The sequence below is a fragment of the Schistocerca gregaria genome, chromosome 8, assembly GCF_023897955.1.
Source record: "Schistocerca gregaria isolate iqSchGreg1 chromosome 8, iqSchGreg1.2, whole genome shotgun sequence".
Lineage (NCBI taxonomy): Eukaryota > Metazoa > Arthropoda > Insecta > Orthoptera > Acrididae > Schistocerca > Schistocerca gregaria.
Genome location: NC_064927.1, coordinates 256046521 through 256070383, shown reverse-complemented (window position 1 = coordinate 256070383; position 23863 = coordinate 256046521). Strand labels below are relative to the sequence as shown.

Here is a 23863-nt window from a genome sequence, read left to right as displayed (position 1 = left end):
TGTGCCGAGCAGAGGGCTGACATAAGGAAAGTATTTCTATTCCTAAAAGCCATTTGTTGTTGAACCTTCAACAGCCAGCCACTTCTGACAGATTTTGTCATCTAAGCTTCATTGTTAATAAAACAGAAAGAAACTTCCACATGGGAAAAATATATTAAAAACAAAGATTCCAAGACTTACCAAGCGGGAAAGCGCCGGCAGACAGACACATGAACAAAACACACAAACACACACACATAATTACGAGCTTTCGCAACTGGCAGTTGCTTCGTCAGGAAAGAGGGAAGGAGAGGGAAAAATGAAAGGATGTGGGTTTTAAGGGAGAGGGTAAGGAGTCATTCCAATCCCGGGAGCGGAAAGACTTCCCTTAGGGGAAAAAAGGACAGGTGTACACTCGCACACACACACACACATATCCATCCGCACATACACAGACACAAGCAGACATATTTAAAGGCAAAGAGTTAAGGGCAGAGATGTCAGTCGAGGCGGAAGTACAGAGGCAAAGAAGTTGTTGAAAGACAGGTGAGGTATGAGCGGCGGCAACTTGAAATTAGCGGAGGTTGAGGCCTGGCGGATATCGAGAAGAGAGGATATACTGAAGGGCGAGTTCCCATCTCCGGAGTTCGGATAGGTTGGTGTTGGTGGGAAGTATCCAGATAACTCGGACGGTGTAACACATCCGTCCACATCAAACCCACCAACAAGCAACAGTACCTCCATTATGACAGCTGCCACCCATTCCATATCAAACGGTCCCTTCCCTACAGCCTAGGCCTTCGTGGCAAACGAATCTGCTCCAGTCCTGAATCCCTCGACCATTACACCAACAACCTGAAAACAGCTTTCGCATCCCGCAACTACCCTCCCAACCTGGTACAGAAGCAGATAACCAGAGCCACTTCCTCATCCCCTCAAACCCAGAACCTCTCACAGAAGAACCCCAAAAGTGCCCCACTTGTAACAGAATACTTCCCGGGACTGGATCAGACCTTGAATGTGGCTCTCCAGCAGGGATACGACTTCCTAAAATCCTGCCCCGAAATGAGATCCATCCTTCATGAAATCCTCCCCACTCCACCAAGAGTGTCTTTCCGCCGTCCACCTAACCTTCGTAACCTCTTGGTTCATCCCTATGAAATCCCCAAACCACCTCCCCTACCCTCTGGCTCCTACCCTTGCAACCGCCCCCGGTGTAAAACCTGTCCTATGCACCCTCCCACCACCACCTACTCCAGTCCTGTAACCCGGAAGGTGTACACGATCAAAGGGAGAGCCACATGTGAAAGCACCCACGTGATTTACCAACTGACCTGCCTGCACTGTGATGCTTTCTATGTGGGAATGACCAGCAACAAACTGTCCATTCGCATGAATGGACACAGGCAGACAGTGTTTGTTGGTAATGAGGATCACCCTGTGGCTAAACATGCCTTGATGCACAGCCAGCACATCTTGGCACAGTGTTACACCGTCCGAGTTATCTGGATACTTCCCACCAACACCAACCTATCCGAACTCCGGAGATGGGAACTCGCCCTTCAGTATATCCTCTCTTCTCGATATCCGCCAGGCCTCAACCTCCGCTAATTTCAAGTTGCCGCCGCTCATACCTCACCTGTCTTTCAACAACTTCTTTGCCTCTGTACTTCCGCCTCGACTGACATCTCTGCCCTTAACTCTTTGCCTTTAAATATGTCTGCTTGTGTCTGTGTATGTGCGGATGGATATGTGTGTGTGTGTGTGCGAGTGTACACCTGTCCTTTTTTCCCCTAAGGGAAGTCTTTCCGCTCCCGGGATTGGAATGACTCCTTACCCTCTCCCTTAAAACCCACATCCTTTCATTTTTCCCTCTCCTTCCCTCTTTCCTGACGAAGCAACTGCCAGTTGCGAAAGCTCGTAATTATGTGTGTGTGTTTGTGTGTTTTGTTCATGTGTCTGTCTGCCGGCGCTTTCCCGCTTGGTAAGTCTTGGAATCTTTGTTTTTAATAAGCTTCATTGTTATTTTCATAGGGGCATGCAGATTGAATAGGTTGCCATTAATAAAATCATGTGAATATTTATATTTTCCAATCACTAAGAGGATGACTTACTCAGAACCATTTGAATTACAGCACAAGACCACCATCAGTCTCTCCCAGGAACATTTTCCTACAAGACACTTTTCACCCTTGACAAGCCCCCCCCCACCGGTCCCAACCCCTCTCCCCTCCCAGGCATGTTATAAAAAACATCAAAGTCAACCACATTACAAATGAGTGAGCTTGGACTGAAATTCCGACACTCCCTCATTAGGATATTCCTTGTTTGCTCCATGTGCATCCCTGCAGGCACTGACTGACAGCACTGATTTTCAGTCTCTTCAGAAAACACAACAGCTGGCCCTCAGAACACACAAACTATTTCACGAGTCTTTTCTTGAAGCAAGGGTCCAGGCTAAATTTATTATTTATTTATTTATTTAGCACCAATTCTATCACATTCATCATATTTGACTTTCCAATGTACAAAACTATATAAAGTTTTACACATTTAGATTCATTTACAAAAAAGTCACATGTAATCAGTAATATTTCATCAAGGCAACATGCTTCCTTATTGACACATCTTCATGACTGTAATCACATAAACAGTTTTCTACTCAATTAAGCAAGAGAAAATAAAATTTTGTATACACATATGGAGAAAATAGACATATTGCTGAAAAGTTACTGAAACATCTTGGTCAATTCTACTGAACTATTCAATATTTAATTAAATAGGCATAATAACAAGTAAAACTTCATATCCCATGGCACAAGAGATAGGTACAAAATTAGACACTTAAGTACAGTAATGAAAGATTATAGTTTTACTTAGGAACACTTTGATAATTAAGAATTTTTGTTTAGACAGATTATACAGGAGAACCTAGAGATTTGAGAAATGTTCTACATATTCATTAATACTGTAAAAGCTGTTGTTTATTAGTGGGTTTTTAGTTCTTTTTTAAATGTATTAATATTTGGTGTCTTTTTGAAGTTATCTGGCAATGTACTGTACAGGATTCTTGGTTTATAAACTGTACTGTCCTAATGTATTGATTTTCTGTGTACATCCCTCTGATAGTCATACCTATTCCTTGTTTGATAATTGCGAATCTCAATATTCAATGCTGAAAACTCTCTATGGCTTTTAATGAAGCCTACACTTTTGTTAACACCAAAGTACAGCGGTATAGATTTCACATATAAGTGGATGGTACATACAAGCAGATAAAGTTAACACATTTCAGCTGTGATTTGGCATAATCCATCTTGGACTACATATGGTGAGAGTTCAAACTGCACTGAGGCTGCTGTTCACAGTTATCTCACAGCTAGCCGCAGTGTACATTATACATGACTGAGGCACCTTCTATATATGTGACGTCTTGTAGTAATGCATTGTACATAAGTACTTGGCTATTTATATTATCACAAAAGTAGCTATTTCAAAGAAATAAATTTTTATACATATATATAAAAAAGAATCAGCTACAATGGTGAGTGTAAAGCAGTAAAAATTCCTCAGAATCGAAGTGGTAGTAATGTGAACTGCTTCATGTATGCATATATACATGTATTAGCTATTCATACTGTATCAAAGAAATACATCATTTATAGATGTATCTAGAAACATTACACATCCACATTTAACAACAGCAGTTCAAAGAGGATTATAGTGAAAGCAAAATTTTATATATACACCGTTACGCCCAGCTAGTGGTGCTTATGTGAACTAGTCACCCACTTAGCTATGGTAAATTTCCACAGTTATCCATTCCTACCAGTATTACAACAAACATACGGTACAAATAGATCTTGATTTAAAGTTCGTTATTTCTAGTTAAGTAAAAAATGGAACAAAATTCAAGTTAAGCTGATTAGTGAGCACAGTGATAGCTAGATGCTGAGCAATTAGAAGCTTATTTGGATAAAGTGTCCTCATATTTGAGCTAATATAAGAATGCATTTTGCTATGGTACTAATCATTTTAAATACCGTAAACTATTTGATGAATAAAAATTAGATAAATTAAGAAAAGAAAAAATGAACATGGCATTTACTACTTCAGATAATCTGGGCTTAATCTTGAGGAACTGTATTGATAACATGTCTACCAGGGATCAGGCATATGCAAGATTGAATGTCCAGACTGAGATGCTTGTTATGAAGGACAGATTGGCAGACAATTAGAGATTAGCATTTGGCAAGTGTTTTGCTCTACAGATGTGTAGGCTAGCTAACAAGTCAAATTCCAACATCCATCTGATTTCAAATGGCTATAGTGTACCCATAATTTCATCACACATGAGGATGTTGCCTCTAGGTAAGAAGGGTAGGCATATGAATTTCTTGGAGATGTCAAGATTTTGTGCCATTGAGGCCAATGGTGGTGGGATGTTGCTCAGTGAGCAGGTAATGTTAGGAGCAACCTGTTCTTGAGAGGCATTTGAAGATTGGTGGCAGTTAACCAAAAAAGGTCGGTACCAATGATTTGGCATCAATGACACATTTACAGTTATCCTCCTCCAACACTAGTAACAATTACGTGTGCCGTACAGACTTACCTAATTGAATTTACATGCATTTTAGCCATTTGTCTAATGCTTTGATACTGGTAGCAGTGTATAATCATGGAAATTATCATAACTAAGTGGGTTACTAGATCATAAGCATAATGGTGTGTCTAAAATTTTGGTTTTAATTTTATCCTCTTTTAAATGACAGTGTTAAGCTTTATAGAAACCAATGGATGTGCTATGTTTCTAGATATATTTTTACATGATGTACTACTTTTTTAATACAATATGACTAGCAATTACATACTTGTCAATAACTATCTACACGAGGTAGTTCACATTACTACCACTTTGACTGTAAAGAATTCTTACTGCTTAATATCCATTGTTGTAGCTGTTTCTATTACACATAAGTAAAAAATATATTTTCTTAAAATGGCAATTTTTGTGATCATATAAACAGCTACTTACATGTGTATAATACATTACTGCACTATGTCACATGTACAGAAAGTGCCTCAGACATGTATGATCACTAAGGCCAGCTGTGAGATAAACGGGAACAGCAACCTCAGTGCAATTTGAACTCTTGATGTGTATAATCCAAGACAGATTATGCCATACAATGGCAGAAATGTGTTAACTTTATCAGCTGGTATGTACCATCCGTTTATACGTGATATTTATACAACAGTACTTTGGTATTACATACATGCTATTGTATTTTAATTGGCTTCTGTATTACCTGTAGCATTGAAGATCCAGATCTGCTATATGTATTTTAATTGATTCCTGTATTACCTCTAGCATTGAAGATCTGCTAGATTTGTTACTGGTAGGTTTGACCATCACGCAAGTGTTACGGAAATGCTTCAGGAACTCTCGTGGGAATCTAAAGAGGAAATCAGGCATTCTTTTTGTAAATTGCTACTGAGGAAATTTAGAGAACCTGCATTTGAGGCTGACTGCAGTACAATTTTACTGCCGCCAACTTACATTTCGCGGAAAGACCACAAAGATAAGATAAGAGAGATTAGGGCTCGTACAGAGGCTTATAGGCAGTCATTTTTCCCTCGTTCTGTTTGGGAGTGGAACAGGGAGAGAAGATGCTAGTTGTGGTACGAGGTACCCTCCGCCATGCACCGTATGGTGGATTGCGGAGTATGTATGTAGATGTAGATGTAAACACAAGTTTCAGAAATGATTTCACAGTGAGAAGAATATCAAATGACAAAACCAAATCAATTGTTATTATTTTGTTTATCTCTAGTGGTTCAGTTAATTCCAAAAATTATTTTCAAACCTGACCCCAAGCAACAGAACCATGGGAAAGGACTCCCACTTATTATGCTGGATCATTTTGGAAAGCATCCTGGATAATTTGTGTGGATACATACTCATAGTTCCCATATATTGGTTACTTCTCTTGACAGTCATCAGGCACATCTTCTCTGTTGTTTCGGCCTACATTTACAATTTAATTTTTACAATGTGTCGTTGGAGTCTGGACAAACAAAAACTGCTCATCACATCTTTAATGTGACGCATAGTGTCTACAGAATCCTTTGGTTTGTTTCCCCTTACAACCAGAGTTATTTTTAAAGTGGAATTTTAAATGCCCATTCAACAGAATGATCCTAAATTAGTCCTCTGTACAGTAACTGTTTTTTCAATATGTGTTAGCAGGGACAGTATGACACAAAGATTAACCAGTACTCCAACACTGACTCAGCAGCACTGTTGCATGGTGGTAGCAGTCAGCACAGACAATGGCAGTGATGTTGGTGCTAGAGTACTGGTTATTCTCTATGTTTCACTGTCCTTGTTAGTATACATGGATAAAACACATATTATTCTAGAATAATCTGGCATCATTCTATCAAATTGGCATGTAAAATTCCACTTAAGAGTAATTTTGTTTGTAATGGGAAACAAACTGAAGCTTTCCATCAACACTATGCATCACATGGGAGATGTGATAATCACTATTTCTTTGGGCTGACTCCAGCTATACACTCCAAAAATAAAATTGCAAATATCTGGTGAAACATCAGAAAAATGCTCCTGATGACTATTAGGAGGGACACACTGCATATCTGACAAGGTATCAACAACGTTAAGTCACAATAAAATCTACACCAAAAACTCTTTGTCACAAAATGACTCCCAAAGACTATAGTTCCTGGCAATGGTCACAATTCCTATCATAGCATTTCTTATATTTCTGTGTCCGCCCCGACAGCTGAGTGGTCAACGTGATGTATTGCCGTCCTATGAGCATGGGTTCGATTCCCGGCTGGGTCAGGGATTTTCTCCACTCAGGGACTGGTTGTTGTGTTGTCTTTATCATCATTTCATCCCCATCCAGCATGAAGGTTGCCCAATGTGGCGTCGAATATAATAAGACCTGCACCAAGGCGGCCAGACCTGCCCCGTAAGGGGCCTCCAGGCCAATGGCGCCAAACACTCATTTCCATAGATTTTTGTAGCAGTAACAGCGTAGAACACTGACTACAGCTCAGTTTCACTCTGCTTCAAGTGATGAAGTAGGGTTCGTCAGGTCTTCCAAGGAACCCATGAAGAAGGATAACTGGGGAGGAGAGAACAAAAATGATGCTCTGCAGAAAGTATTGATTACTTATCGCACAACTACAAATCTAATATCTGCCAAATGACCTGCAGAACTACTTCATGGTTGCCAGATGAGGGTCACATTGTCACTGACCCTCCCATCAAAAGAGGAGGAAAAGCCAAAGAAAAGTTGAAATATTTGAATTCATGATCAAGTGCTTGCCAATAATTTATCACTTTGTAAAGTGGCTCACCATGGATCATTAACAGTGCAACCAAACCAAAGAACTAAATTTTGAATTGCATTAAGAGTGTCTTAGTGATATCCCAAATGTGTGGTCAGTAGAGTTTTCTTTAGCTTCTGACCAGAGTACTGTGTTTACTGTAAGTTAATTATCAGACAAAGTGAAAATGCTGTTTATGCTTGTTGCTGGGATGAAAGGAGCTGCATATTTGGGTATGTTTGGCAAATTACAGATCAAACGCCCCTCCCTGAGTGATTGTTGTTCAAAATGATTCTAAGGTGTGTAGTTTGCATTGTGGATTACAATAATTAATACAGCACATTTCATTGTCTGCCACATGGCCTTACTAGTAAGGAAATTTACAACTTATGATATTATAGGTTTTTATTTTAGATCTGATATCTAATGTACTACTGGCCATGACATTGTTTTTACCACTACTGTTTGAAGTTGTGCAGTTCTCACAGGAGTCAAAGTTCCAATTGCAAGGTACTCTTTGTCAGTCATAGAGTAGTTCTGGAAATATAAGCAATTACTCTTTCAGTATCTACACTGCATTATAACTGCAACTCTCCCATAACCAGTAGAATCACTGTGCAGTCCTGTACTGGCAGTCTCATATAAGAACAAAAGTCCTAGTGAAGATTCCATCACCTCCTTCAGGATACAAAAGACCTTCCTCGCTGCTAGCTCCAAGGAGTTTAGGCATCTACTAGGGAACTGTTTGGTGTCTATGCTTTGCAATTGAATACTTCATGAAGCACCTGTAGCAAGTACAAATTGTGGGGAACTATCTCACATCAGGAATGTGCAAAGGAGTTGGAACATTTTTTATGGCATTTACTTTTTCTGGATCAGGGCAGACTCCAATTCAAATTGACTAGCTGTCCAGAGATGTTTACTTCCTGCTTGACAGAGATATTTTTTCGTGTCTAGGCAAAGACCTACATCATGGACACACTTCATCACAGTTATCGAGCTCTTCAAATGTCTTCATGAAAACAACACTGTCATCCCGATAGTGAAGACATATTGTCCATTTAAGATATCAAAGTAGGTTTCCCATCATATGTTCAATAGTGACTGGAGAATTTCACAGACCAAACAGCACAGATCTAAACTCATAGAGGAAAATAAAATCTTACAAAAGCAGTTTTTTCCCAGTCAGTCTTGTCAATCTAGATGGGATGGTACCTATAGCAGACAAATACTTGCTTTCTTCAGTGACTACAAGGCATCATTAATTCATGGTAATGAGTCTATGTCCTCTCTGATGATTCTGTTCAGGTGCCAGAATTGATGCAGAAATGTCATGTGCCATTTTTCAAAATATAATATAACTGGACAGATAAAAAGCTTCTTTCCAATTGGTGGCAGGAGAAAACACATTGTAAAAGTTGTTAAAGTGTGTAAGCTTTCAGAGCCAGTGGCTCCGTCTTCTGGGGAACATTCACGTGGGCATTCATGGGCCCAGTGGAGTTTGTGCATGGCAGTATGACAGCCCAGGAGAAATGTACATTGATTACAGACCACGTACACATGTTCATGACAATCACATTTGCCATGGTAGTAGCGTTTTTCAACAAGGTAATGTGCCATGTCACACGGCCAGGAGTGAATGGAGTGGTTTGAGGAGCACAGTGGTAAGATCCAATTGATGTGCTGGTCTCCCAACTTGTCAGATCTGAACCCGATTGAACACATCGAGGATGTGATTGAATGTGGTGTTAGAGCTCATTGGCCTACATCCCCAGAATTTACAAGACTTAGGTGATGTTTATGCAGATGTGGTGCCAACTTCCTCCAGTGACCTACCAGGGCCTCACTACTTCCATGCCATGACACACCAACACCATTATCTGTGTCAAAGAAAGAGATACTGGCTGTTACATAAGTGGTCACAATGTTCTTGCTGATTAGTGTAAGTTTCATAATTAATAAACATTTACTCACACAGGGTGAATTCTATCATCAAAACAGGAAGTTCATATTTTAATATACCAGTACTGCTGAGGTCATATGAGACATATGTACAAGCTCAAACTGTAAAGAAAAATGGAAGTGCCCTTCCCAAGCAACCATCCAAACATTTACCTTAAGAGATTTATGTGAATTATGGCAAAACCTAAATCTGAATGGTCACATAGGGATTTAAACTGTTATCCTTATGAAACCCCAGGACACTCCATTACTTCTGGTGATCCATAATTTGTTTGTGATTTCAGTTACTTTTATGAAAAAATGTTTTAATTAGGAGGCAATGATCTAATGTCACCTCCCTCAAAATTACTGTAATCTGCAAATTGAACATCATTTGCCTTACTCTGTTCATTCATTTCATTCCTAAAAAAGTTCAAAATGCTCTTGTTTTGTCCATAGATACACAATTACACAATTATACTGTGAAAATTGTAATGTAACTCCTTGAACTGATGCACAAATAACAACATAAAATAAGTTTGTATCAATGAGTACTTACGATACATATCCACGCAAGTCAAAGTGTTCCGCATATTCTATCTGCAGATCCTCTCCAGCAGGTGCTGTGAATACATAGATGCACTCAGTGTGGGGTGGTGGTATTTGTGGATATCTTGGTGAGCTAATAGTCACACTTCTCATATCCCTTGTCAATATATAGTTACCACCACAAGAGTGTGACACCTGCTGAAACTTGATTTTGAAACCCTGCAGATAACCAAATAATGTCATTATTGTAAACATATGGTCATACCACAATAAATGTACACTGCATGCAAGGATAATGAGTAACAAATTGTTGTTCTTGCAAATTATCTATTTTCCTATTTTTTGTATCAATTTCAAATGCATATATGAATAATCCACACATGCAATGATCTCAAAATTGTTATCCTTGCTTCACCACTGTGGTTCTTTATTGTTTCCAAATGCAGAGTATCTCAGCATGTTTATTCATAAGTATGAAAGGAAAATTACACAAAAGTGCTATTAATCCCATCATTAAAGTGTTTTATTACTATAAAGTGCACAACATGACATGCATTTATATAACTGCTGAAAGGTAAATTGAGAAAAAACATAAGTACGAATTATAAAGTAACCATACTTGCATAAAACTTTATTTTTTGGCAACCATTCCAGTGTCCAATATATATCATATATGTGTGGAGGACAACAAGAACCTACTACCCTTACCTAAAATATAGCTATTCAGTCCACATTTTAGTCATTTCTTAGAAAATAACACTGTAATTAAATGATCAAAGGTTTTTACTCTGACCTGTTGGCAAAGGTCAGAGTATTATCAAAACGGCATATTTTCAAAAATTACTTATAATCATCTCAGTTTTCACTGAATAACTGAAAACATCTACATGTACTTACCACATACAATTGGTTGGTATACAAAGTAATAGATACACTTAGAAATCATAGAGCAACAAAGAATTAATGTTCAAAAACTTTTCACTGAGATGGATGCCTATCGTTCCAACATAACAAGTACCTTCTTCCAGATATGTCAGTGAGAGTAAAATCATAAATGAAATAAAATACTGATACTATTGCCTGCAGATTAAGAAAAGTATAAGTTGCCAAATACCCATTACAAACAAGCAAACTGAAGTTTCTGAAAATGAGATATTATGAAGTATTGCACATCAATTTGGTTATCAGTTAGCTAAAAAGGTTTCTGGGCATGTTTCTGTTGTCAGAGTTATTACAAGACAATCACTCACAACAACAGTGCTTTCAAAATGAGGTCTTCTAAATGTAGTAGCACATATATTGTGTGTGTTAAAAGTTAACTTAGCTTCTTATAATCAATTCTAAAACATGTTAATTTTCAATTTATGTATAGCTTAGGCCAGTATTAGACTATCGCATTTTCTTTGACGAAGAAATGTGATCAAATATTCATCACATTTTCTTTAACAAGGATATTTAACATGGTGCAAAAAAGGACATTACACTGTCAGTAAATTTTCTGTGACAAAGATCTTTGATGTCATAGTTACTTCAGAATATCCAATGGAGACTTATTACTGCACTCTGCAGTTACATGTATCACAACTAGACTGCATTGACACTTGGAAGAGGAGCATAATAAAATAAATTTAAATGTACTTATGTAAAGTCATGGGGTTCGTGGTGAGATGTTAAAAGCATCCTGCAAAATCTGTTGCAGAAGCTGCCAGTCTAGCTCATAAAGCCTTACAAAAATTACTTGTGCTCAAGAAAGTGGTTCCTCATTTTACAAACTATGTTGTCTATTTTTGACAAAGGGCTTCTTGTCCAAAAGCCCACTTTCCGAAAGTCACTCAGCGTCTCTGCTGTATGATGAATAGCAAGTATCCTTTTCATAATACTTGCAGTCAATGCTTCAAACAATGCAGGGCAGTGAGTGACAAGCATTTTGTTTCATTGTCCATGGCAGATCATAGGGACATTCCTTTTAATCTGAGGGTAACTCTTGAGCAGCCGTGTAAACCTCATGATATGCCTGGTTTTAATTGTAATTGTCATGAATCATGTTTCACAATTACCAGGTGTAAATTCTGCAGTTTTTCTGTGCAACAGTTGCCATGCACGAAGGCTGTGCCAACCTCATGTTTCACATGTCAACACTGGGGTCACTTGTCACTTGTACTGAATGTACATGGGCTGTGATATGCCATAAGAAATAGAGTAACTTGTTTAACGTGTTGTGTATTACATACTCCATAGTGTGGACCTGGTGTTCATTTCCTGTTGTGTTGTATACTCCTTTATTGTTTGGGTAGTAATATAATATGCAGCACGCCAGCAGAAACAGACACCACTTAAGTCCATATCATGTAGAAAGGTGGTCCAATTTTCAGCCATTCTGCGTATCTTCCTCCACTAGCCACTGGCAGCCAATAATATTCATTCTCTTCCTGAGCAGGTAGCAACGAGTAACAACTAGAGAGTGAGAGTCTTGTTCCTACATACTGCACTGTTGCCATACTTCACACTTCATGACAACCAAATTATTCATTCAACTGTCAGGTCATATTTGACAGTATCGCTGTGAATGTGTATCTGTAAATGTTTAAGAGCAATTAAAAAAGAAAAGTCAAGTGAGGGCAATAAATGTGAAGTGCTTCACAAGCAGGCGATGGGGAGTATTTACCACTTAATAACTTTTCAAATGTGAATATGAAAGGAGGTCCCCTACTGTTGATATCTGAAGACACAAGAACAAGCTCGAGAACAATGTGGTGTCAGCAAGAGAACTGTAAAGAGAATTGTAAACGAAAGTATCATAGCTGTAGGAATTATAGAAAAAACTGGTTTCATGTCACCTGGAAAGCATTGAAATCACAAGGAACCTGTAACACAAATGGATGTTTTTAATAATGATGTTTTAAAGTATTCCATGTGAGTGATAAATGCCCCACATCACAAAAATGTGTTACAGTTATGCAGGAGAAAATTGGTTTCAATGGTAAGCACTTTGTCAATGTAATGAATTTTAAAAGATGTTGGTTCCAGGCATGTTAAGAGGAGAGTTCCTAGTTCAAAGAAATGACAAGGTTGCAGCATAACTACATCCCATATAAAAATTCACCGTACAAGAGAATGAGGTAGTTCATCAGTGAATTACCCTGATGAAATATGGGTCAATTAGAATCATTCTAGGAAGATCTAAAGGAAAATGAGATACGGTACTGGCAGTTTTAAAGTTCTCATAAGAATACGTTCTCAGATAATTATCCTGCATGCTGAATCTTCTTCTGGTTTTGTTTCTGAGAAGAAACTTGTATTTATGTGTAAGAAAACAGCAGTGACTACATCTGGAAATGAACACTGCCAGTTTTGTGAGGTTATTTACAATTCTTGTCATACCTTGCTTCGAAATCAGTCACTGCCAGTTATAATTCAGCTGTTATAGAGAACACCAGACTTGTGCCGATCTCCTGCAACTCGTTTATTTGTACAAGTCACATGATAGAATGTACAAACTTGAGTTCCCTGCATACGAATGGGGTCACACAGTTTTGTGTTTACCTACATATCACTGTCAGTCTAGCCCCATGGAATTAATTTGCCCAAAGGGTTAAGGCTATGTGGAAGACAAAAACAACACATTCAAGATACCATACACTGAATCACTTGTGCAATAGCAATAGACAACTCACCTGTTGGGCAGGCTCAGTCTGTGCAGCATGCTGAAAAGCTTCAGAAAGAAGAATACGACAGGCAAATAATGATGGATATAAACCTTGAACGTATCATTGTAAATTTACAATCAGAGTGTTCAGAAACAGATTCAAATAGAAGTGACAATGGTATTACTATGTAAACTTTGGAACAAAGTAATAATATTTCTAAGTTTTAAAGGCTTATGGTTTAAAAATGTGTTTGTCAACCTGTCAGTTGCATACATAATAATGAGAACTTCCTAGCCTTTTTCATTACGACTCTGTACCCTCTGAATTAAGCAGGCAATAATGTTCATCATATTGCCCAAGGGGAAGTTAAACTCCTCCCACCATGTTGTTTGCTCCAATAACACATGCGAATTCAGATGGATAAATTTGTTAGAAGTCCAATATTTCCACATGTAAACCCCTGTCATTTTCAAAGCATGAACTGGATAAAGTCCTGAAATGACAGTAACTGTTACTATTCAAGATATCAGTGTTTTTGGATGTTATCGTTCAACATTCCCTGGAGTTATTCATATATGATGGTTAATTGTTTGCTTGTTCAATGGATTATAAATGTGGTCTCTCACTGTAATATCAAATGAACTAGTTTACACTCATAATTCCTGTTAACAGTGAAAAATATGACAACTTATTGACTATTTTTATGATGGTCTTTTACATAATTCTTTTCCACCACTAATTCTTATTTACACAAAGTGATTGCAGTTGACTATACCCAAACATCCACACAAACACCTTACACATTTAAAAAAAAAAATTATTGAGTAGAAGCAGTTGTCACGCAAATACAATGATTTTGGTTTGTGCTTGAAGTTAATTTTGTTGTGTATTAAATTTTTACTTATAATACAGTTCAAATCACAATAAATGATAATTATTGCAAGCAGTTTCAACAATCTTGCCATTAGACACTTGTCATTTAGAGAACAATTGTACGTCATGTCTTCACAAAGCTGTGTCAGCTGTTCTTGCCTCCCAATGTTACGCAGAGTAAATATGTGGAGCAGTGGATGCAACTTCATCAAGACATGAATTAATATTTCTCTCATGACGATTGATCGAAACTGGTTTTTAATATTTACTATTCCCTTTATAGATTGGAATGTATAATACGATGTACTGTATGCATATGAGCCTGATTGTTGTCAGCAGCAACACAGTTTGGCAATGTAGACTTTGTTTACTCACTCTTTGCCACCGTAAAAAGCACACCTCACACACACATGGCCACCAACTCCATCATCTTGGGCCCAAGAGGTATGCTTCCTTTTGTGTGTGTGTGTGTGTGTGTGTGTGTGTGTGTGTGTGTGTGTGTGTGTGTGTGTGTGTGTGTGTGTCTTTTTACTGACAAAGGCTGTGGCCAAACTTTTATTTGAGTGCCTTTTAATTGTGCCTGTCTGCAATTGAAATGTCTTCTTTATGGTAAGAAGCAATTTGTCTTTTCCTACATTGTTAAAGATTGGCATTGTGCTACTCGAGAGGAAATAGAGAAGAAAGAGAAAACATGAGAAGCTTGGTTGGAGAAAAACACTGGTAGCGTTTGCTCAACAGTAAAACACAATGTGATTTTGAGAAGGCAGGAGAAATTACAGTGAAAACTGCTTGTACGAGGCCAGAAAAAGTCAACAGATGTCTGGATTTGAAGGTTGTGGAAATTCCTGTAAGTTCACTTGATACAGTAAGTACTACGGTTAAGGAAGTAACAGAGATTAAGGTAAATGTACCAGCTGAAATATCTTGTGAAAATGCAGTGTCTGAAGTATCTGAAGTGTGAAACGAAGTATTATGTAACATACAGAAGCGACTGAGTGTTTGAGTAGCAACACTGACAATATTGATTTAGGTGCAGTAGTATCTACACCACTGGGTGAAATTGGATGTTGTTTTGACACCATTTTGGGTAGATGTACAGGAAAGTACATGTGTGACTGATTTTTGTGTAGTGCAGAGGAGAACTGCAGATGGTGATTTCAAGACAGATACTATAGGGAAAGCACAAAAAGCTATAGATAATGTAAACTGTTTTGTGAATGTTGTGTATAATGAAATAGTACTGACACATTTATTTCTGAAGGATGCAGATTCTTCACCACTTGGGGTGGTGACATCTTCTCCAGAGTGAAGAGGATGGAAGAGAAGAAGGAGGAAAAATGTTTGCAAGGCTAAATTTCGAGCAGACAAGCCTAAATCATTTCAAGATTGTACGCAGGTTCTAGGTACCCATTATAAACAAACATCTCAAGTTCTTCAAAATTAGATATCGTAAAGAATTCCATATCAACAATTTGGTTACCAGTTAGTTAAAATGTTTTCTAGGCATGTTTCAGTTGTCAAGTCATTCCAATGAAATATTCAATCATAACAATAGTGCTGTAAAAATTAGAGATTTTAAATGTACTAGCTTATACAATGTTTGTGTTACATGTTGACTGTGATTTTTAAATTAATTCTACAGCACCTTAACTTTCAATTTATGCAGTGCTTAGCAGATAGGATGCTTTAGAGTAATCTGAAATCATGTCATTATCACAAGTGTTTTAAAGCACTGCATCAAGAATCGAGTTTACACTTAACAGTTCACCCAGAGTACGCAAGCACACACTGCATATACTAAAAATACATCACAAGCAGCTCCAATAATTCTAAAAGCAATGCTAAAAAATAAATTTTCACACTGAGTTGTGCCAAAATGAAGGACTGCATATGGCACAGAACGACACACCCCAATATATCATTCTGTAAACCTTGCAATAAGGATCTGTAGGACATAACGACCAAGCTCAGTCACTCCACCATGTCCTAACACTGGTTTTAAGTGTAAAGGCAAGGGGAACTGATACTCACTGGGACTTGATGGTGGGAACAAGTCCACTGACACTGTCAGACAATCAGGACAAATATCTGCATCACAAGCTACAATAACATTACAAAGCTGCTTACATACCCTTGTTTAGCCCTCAGTCTCAGTGCCTGTTCATCCTGCCTGATTTCTGATTCCATCAGACTGACAGTCTTACTAGTTACAGGATAAATCCATTGGGGAATCATAATGTGCTGCTGAGAGAAGGCTTTTCCTCCAAGTTATACTGAAACTTTGTCACTGCAAGCAGCCACTGTTGTATGGTTACTTCTGTGACTAATAAAATATGTGGATGTGCCTGGGACTCCCCCGATGAAGGAACATTCCAAGTGACTGCAAACTACCACATTCAACCAAGGCACCGGAGTACTGCCTCCCTGGCTGTAATGTGCTACTGATTTGGATCCTGAGCTTCCACATTCACACACCTGCCATCTATAATACACCACTGACATTCACTTGAGCACACATCTGTCTTCAAGAGTGCTGCAGAGACACAGAAGACTCACATCTGCAGACTCCTGTTCTTGCTATTTGCACGACATCGCTGTTGGCTCCTGATCTGTATAACGTCCAGAGCCAACACAATGCTGCACCCACATTCCCTGCACATCCGAGTGTGTGATTCAGTGTGCCTTTCATTGTACTACAGAAGACAATCTGCACTGTAAAATCATGAGCAATAAATATGTCTCCAGACAATGCTGTTTAACTGACACCTTTGGGTGTATGACAGCTACCTCACCCTCACCCACTCCTGAGATTGGCCTTTAGCACCTGCAACATCACCATCTCACATGCTCAGGTTCCATGCACACTAAAAATCCTGACCTGATGGGTGACCGCTACAACTGGTGACCACAACCAGGCATCACACTGCACTGGACAATGATGTTCACAAGTGGGCCTCACACCAATAACACTATAACTGGTGCTCAAAAATAGAAGTCCTGTTGATGCAGCTACAACTGGCTGGCCACTCCTACAACAAGGTTATGACATTACAGTAATCACCATAGCAGTTTCACTCACCTTGCAGTCAATGCCTCAAACAAGGATACAAGGAGCTGAGGAAGTAATGGAGAATACTGTAAATTTATCAGCAAATCTATCTTATGAAAATGCAGAGTATGAAGTATCTGAAGTGCCAAAAGAAATAAGTGTGTATTGTACAGAAGAAAGTGGATATTTGAGTAGCAACAGGGGTGACATTGATTTAGGTGTAGCAGTATCTACATGCCAGCAAGTGATAATGGTCGTTGCTTTGATGTCATGAAGACTGGGCTAGATGTACAGTGGGTGATAATTATTGTTGTTTTCACGTCATGAAGGCTATGCTAGATGTACAAGACAGCACATGTGTCACAGATTTTTGTGTCATGCTGAGTGGAACTGCAGATGGCGATTTTAAGGCAGATGTGGGAAAGTACAAACACCTATTGACAACATTAGTTGTGTTGCGAATCTTGTGAATGTTGTAAATTTTGTGGATAATGAAGTAGTACAGGCACATTTATTTCCAAAAGATGCAGATACTTCACCTCTTTCTCCACAGTGAAGAGGGAGGAAGAGAAGAAGGAAGAGAAATGCTTGTGTGCCTAGAGATTGACCTGTCAAGACTGAATCATTTCAAGGTGGTGTGCCTGCGGATCAGAGTAAATTCGACAATACTTTTAATGTTACAGGTAATGATGGTAACAAGAAAGTCATGTAATTGTTCATGAAAGCACATTCAAATTCAGGGCAACATTTGTTCTGCTGTATGAGATGCAAGTGTTACACGGTTGCTCAGGGTCTATTATCACAAAAGTAGAACCACCTAGACTATAGTGCCAATAAGGATCAGTAAACATGATAAAGTTTGGAGAAACGCAAAGAAGTTGTTCATAAAAGGGAAAGCTACAATAAAGCATGGCACTGCAAGGTGCAGTCAATCTGTAAAACTGTGGAACAAGAGAGGGAACTAGAGCTACTGACCAGAACATTGTATGCCACACTACTGTGAGTAGTAGTTGTCTAAGCTTAATTTTAAGGATACGTGTTTTGAGGAAACGTTTGTTTCTCAGACAAAGTCCCTGGTGATACACCAAAACGGTGGACTGATAGAATAAGAAAAACTATAAATTTGTGATAGTTTATAACGACAAAAATGTAGACAGCGTAGCAGTGTTTCCTAGACCATCTTGTACACTTCGCCAACACTTAAAGTATAAAACTGCCAATCCTCCAGACCAATCTTTGCATCAGATCTCCACTGAATGGCTTGATGCCATAACTAAGAAGTAGGAACTTAAATGAATAGTACTGATACATGCAATTAGATAATAACACAGAGAATGAGAAAGATCTTCGTTGCATTTTACATAGTGAAACCTACATTTAAAAGAGAACAAATAGTGTAATTCGCTTTTGCGAAATGTAAACCAAGGTTGTACAGTATAAACCAGTGTAAATCTAATCTGTGTAAAATGAAGTTGTTCTACAGTGACACAAAATGGAATACTGGATGAATTTTTTGAAAAAGGGAGAATTTTAGCACTGCAAGTCCATTTCCTGGGTACACAAGTAATTTTTTAAAATTTTTTCTTAATGCAGAGAGCAGAGAACTAGTTGGGCTTATGCCATGTCACAATAATTACCTGGGGCACACAAAGAGTGCCAATGCCACATGAGGAAGGGTATCACTTGTAATACATTTCCACACTGAGTGGAGCCACAGTCAAGGAGTAAAAATGGCATATGTCATTCTGCGAGTCTAGCAATATGGGACCATTACATTTAATATACGAGCTCAGCCACTTCACGGCATCTTAGCACTGATGAAAAGTGCACGGGCAAAGGTAACTGAGAGTAAGTGAGACTCCATGGTGAGAACAAATCCTCTGAGACCACTGGACAACACCACTGACAATGAGAGCAATTGACCACATCCTCTGCTGCAATGATGTTATGTCATCTTAAATACCACTGCTTCAGAAGCCTTAGTGTCAGTGTCTAATCATTCCATCTGCATCTATGATTCTTACGGAATGGCAGTCTCACTAGTAATAGGATAACTTGGTTGTTGAATCATGATGTGCAGTCTGCTACCAAGAGACTATGGTCAAACAGCTGTAGTGGAACTTAGCTGCTCCAAGCTGCCACTGCTGTTTGGTCAGATCCCCGACTAACAGAAGGTGCAGACAACCCTGGGCTTTCCTCTGGTGAAAGGCTGCACCAAGTGACAGCAAGACATTCAAACTGTTGCTCAAGGTACCTGAGTGCTGCCTGCCTGGCTGAGTTGTGTTAATGATTTAGATCCTGGGCTTCTGCGTACATGACACCTGCCATACGTAATATGCTATTGGAACTCAGTTAAGTGCATGTTCATCTTCAAGAGGGCTGAGGTGAGCCACTTGAGTTACTGGTGAGCCACAGCAGACTCGAACCTGTGTCCACAATCCATGTCGCACCCAAGTGTGTGATTCAGAACACCTTCCACACAGCAAAGAAGACAATCCAAACTGTAAAATAGGAATAATGAATGCTGAGACAATGCTGCTAACTGACATCAGTTTTGTCTCAAGTACAGATAGTGTTGAGGATCAGTGGACAAAGTTCAAAACCATCGTACAATATGCGTTAGATGAGTATGTGCCAAGCAAGATCGTAAGAGATGGAAAAGAGCCACCGTGGTACAACAACTGAGTTAGAAAACTGCTGCGGAAGCAAAGGGAACTTCACAGCAAACATAGCCAAAGCCTTGCAGACAAACAAAAATTATGTGAAGCAAAATGTAGTGTGAGGAGGGCTATGCGAGAGGCTTTCAATGAATTGGAAAGTAAAGTTCTATGTACTGACTTGGCAGAAAATCCTAAGAAATTTTGGTCCTATGTCAAAGCGGTAGGTGGATCAAAACAAAATGTCCAGACACTCTGTGACCAAAATGGTACTGAAACAGAGGATGACAGAATAAAGACCAAAATACTAAATGTCTTCTTCCAAAGCTGTTTCACAGAGGAAGACTGCACTGTGCTTCCTTCTCTAGATTGTCGCACAGTTGACAAAATGGTAGATATCGAAATAGACAACAGAGGGATAGAGAAACAATTAAAATCGCTCAAAAGAGGAAAGGTCGTTGGTCCTGATGGGATACCAGTTCGATTTTACACAGAGTATGCAAAGGAACTTGCCCCCCTTCTTGCAGCGGTGTACCGTAGGTCTCTAGAAGAGCAAAGCGTTTCAAAGGATTGGAAAAGGGCACAGGTCATCCCCGTTTTCAAGAAGGGACGTCGAACAGATGTGCAGAACTATAGACCTATATCTTTAACGTCGATCAGTTGTGGAATTTTGGAACACGTATTATGTTCGAGTATAATGTCTATTCTGGAGACTAGAAATCTACTCCGTAGGAATCAGCATGGGTTTCAAAAAAGACGGTCGTGTGAAACCCAGCTCGCGCTATTCGTCCATGAGACTCAGAGGGCCTTAGACACGGGTTCACAGGTAGATGCCATGTTTCTTGACTTCCGCAAGGCGTTTGACACAGTTCCCCACAGTCGTTTAATGAACAAAGTAAGAGGATACGGACTATCAGATCAATTGTGTGATTAGATTGAGGAGTTCCTAGATAACAGAACGCAGCATGTCATTCTCAATGGAGAGAAGTCTTCCGAAGTAAGAGTGATTTCAGGTGTGCCACAGGGGAGTGTCATAGGACCGTTGCTATTCACAATATACACAAATGACCTGGTGGATGACATCGGAAGTTCACTGAGGCTTTTTGCAGATGATGCTGTGGTGTATCGAGAGGTTGCAACAATGGAAAATTGTACTGAAATGCAGGAGGATCTGCAGCGAATTGACGCATGGTGCACGGAATGGCAATTGAATCTCAATGTAGACAAGTGTAATGTGATGCGAATACATAGAAAGATAGGTCCCTTATCATTTAGCTACAAAATAGCAGGTCAGCAAGTGGAAGCAGTTAATTCCATAAATTATCTGGGAGTATGCATTAGGAGTGATTTAAAATGGAATGATCATATAAAGTTGATCGTCGGTAAAGCAGATGCCAGACTGAGATTCATTGGAAGAATCCTAAGGAAAGGCAATCTGACAACAAAGGTTACAGTACATTTGTTCGCCCACTGCTTGAATACTGCTCAGCAGTGTGGGATCCGCACCAGATAGGGTTGATAGAAGAGATAGAGAAGATCCAACGGAGAGCAGCGCTCTTCGTTACAGGATCATTTAGTAATCGCGAAAGCTTTACGGAGATGATAGATAAACTCCAGTGGAAGACTCTGCAGGAGAGACGCTCAGTAGCTCGGTACGGGCTTTTGTTAAAGTTTTGAGAACATACCTTCACCGAAGAGTCAAGCAGTATATTGCTCCCTCCTACGTATATCTCGTGAAGAGACCATGAGGATAAAATCAGAGAGATTAGAGCCCACACAGAAGAATACCGACAATCCTTCTTTCCACGTACAATACGAGACTGGAATAGAAGGGAGAACCGATAGAGGTACTCAGGGTACCCTCCGCCACATACCATCAGGTGGCTTGCGGAGTATGGATGTAGATGTAGATGAACATATGACAGCAACCCTCAGCATCTCCTGAGCTCAGCCTCCTCCACCTGCAGCATCACCACTTGACCTGGTCAAACACCATGCTCACTAAACTAAAACTCTTGACTCAAGGGATGATCAAGCATCACTACTTCACCTGCTCAGCCTCCACTTCGACTAAAAATCTTGACTCAAGGAATGATCATTAAAGTTATTGCAAAACTAACTGTCATACCTGTTAATAAATTTATCCCACTGTGATACAAGGTGGTAAATGCCTTCATGGAAAAATGTTTGTGGTTCCCAAAGAACTATGTTCGTACCCAGGAGTGCATCTCTTCATCTGAAGCAAATCGATGCACTTGTATGCCTTTCTTCAGGGCTCAAAAAATATGGAAATTGCATCATCACTACATGGAGATTGTGTAAGGGCTCTCTGGGAAAACTTCTGCAGTGTAATCAAAAGATCATGTGGACAGGTGTTTTTGCTGCACAGCTACTATCAGGCTGTTGGTAAGCTCTCTCCTGTTTGTCCCTGTAAAACATATCCTGTTTGTCCCTGTAAAACATACGGCCGTAGTCCACAGAGTGCATCTAATTTAGCTAACATTGTTCAGTTAGGAATCCAATTGATGTGGTGCACATGTATACAATCAGTATAACTTGATACTTCCATTTTTGCTTTATAACTGAACAACACACATGAATGCCTTATGGCGTTATATGAAAGAGAGACTCTTCCTTTTTGGAAGATTGTGTGTGCAGTAAGTATGGTTTATTTATTTATGTAATAATCCTGTAAATCTAGCATTCTATTTTGTACAATAAACATTGTATCACTCCTTATGTATTACAAATGTTACTTAATCTAAGTACTTTTTTCCAACTAGAAATAGTGTTCTACAAAATTGTTTGATTGGGAATGTTTTACAAATATAGCATCACAGGGCAGCACAATTAGGCGCTTTTTTTTAGATAATCCTTCACAGGATAGGAGCAGTGCTCAACTAAGTTATGTTTTACTAATGATTTTAATTTTATCTTATGTATCTCAGCACTGCATTACACAGTTTAATTCTAGAATGGAGTTTGCTTTTTTCAAATAGTGCTGTAACTGACTGGTGAACACGTACAACATTTGTTTTTCTTATATAGTACCTGTCCACAAATTCATTACAGGAAGTACAAGTATCAGTACTGTTCAATTTTACTTTTATAATAATTACAATTCTCCAGTATGTTTACACAGGGAAGTGCTAGAATTCTATTTTCTCTGAGCAGCTGTCTATATAAAATTTTTGGTTTACTTGTAACTTGAAACTAATCATCTTTTTCAGCACAGGAGAGCATGTTTAGGTTACTGTATGTGTGAATGTGTGTACTTATACTACAATTAATGAATCAAAGATAAACAAGTTGATAAGTAAATTTAATTTAATAAAATAGGATAAAATAATAACCATTGCAGGTGCAAATGAATCCACCAACAAACTTTCAGGACTGTAAACTGAAAATTTTGAAGCATGTTGTCCTAATCATTGCAAGAATATATTGGAGCAAAATTGTTGCACCAAATCACAAAATCTAAAATGCTAGTGTACCCCACATCTAACTAGAATAAGAATCATAATGCTGCTATATCATGATAGGTCTAAGCAAAATAATGCTGACAAGGAAATGTATATGAAAGTGAAAAAGATTTACAGGTCCATAATCCAGGCACTTAAGTGCAAAGCAAATGAGGCATGGATACTGAACTCAGTCAGTAAATGCAAGGGAAATCATTAAAATAGAAATAAAATGTGATGATAAAGTATGCCAGACACCAGTTTCACCTGATATTCTAAGTGCACATTTTGTCAGTCCTGAATCAGATAACAACACAATGCGGGATGTGAGTAAAGGAGAGGCACTGC

The 23863-nt window shown here is 38.9% G+C and overlaps 1 protein-coding gene across 1 annotated transcript in view; it reads right to left on the bottom strand.

Annotated features, from left to right (window-relative positions):
* Nucleotides 1-23863, bottom strand: part of LOC126285435 (cubilin-like) — a 780558-nt gene that overhangs the window by 304613 nt on the left and 452082 nt on the right. Inside the window, exon 44 of the mRNA XM_049984824.1 lies at nucleotides 9839-10047. Within this exon, the coding sequence (XP_049840781.1) occupies nucleotides 9839-10047 (209 nt within the window). The remainder of the gene's footprint in view (nucleotides 1-9838; nucleotides 10048-23863) is intronic.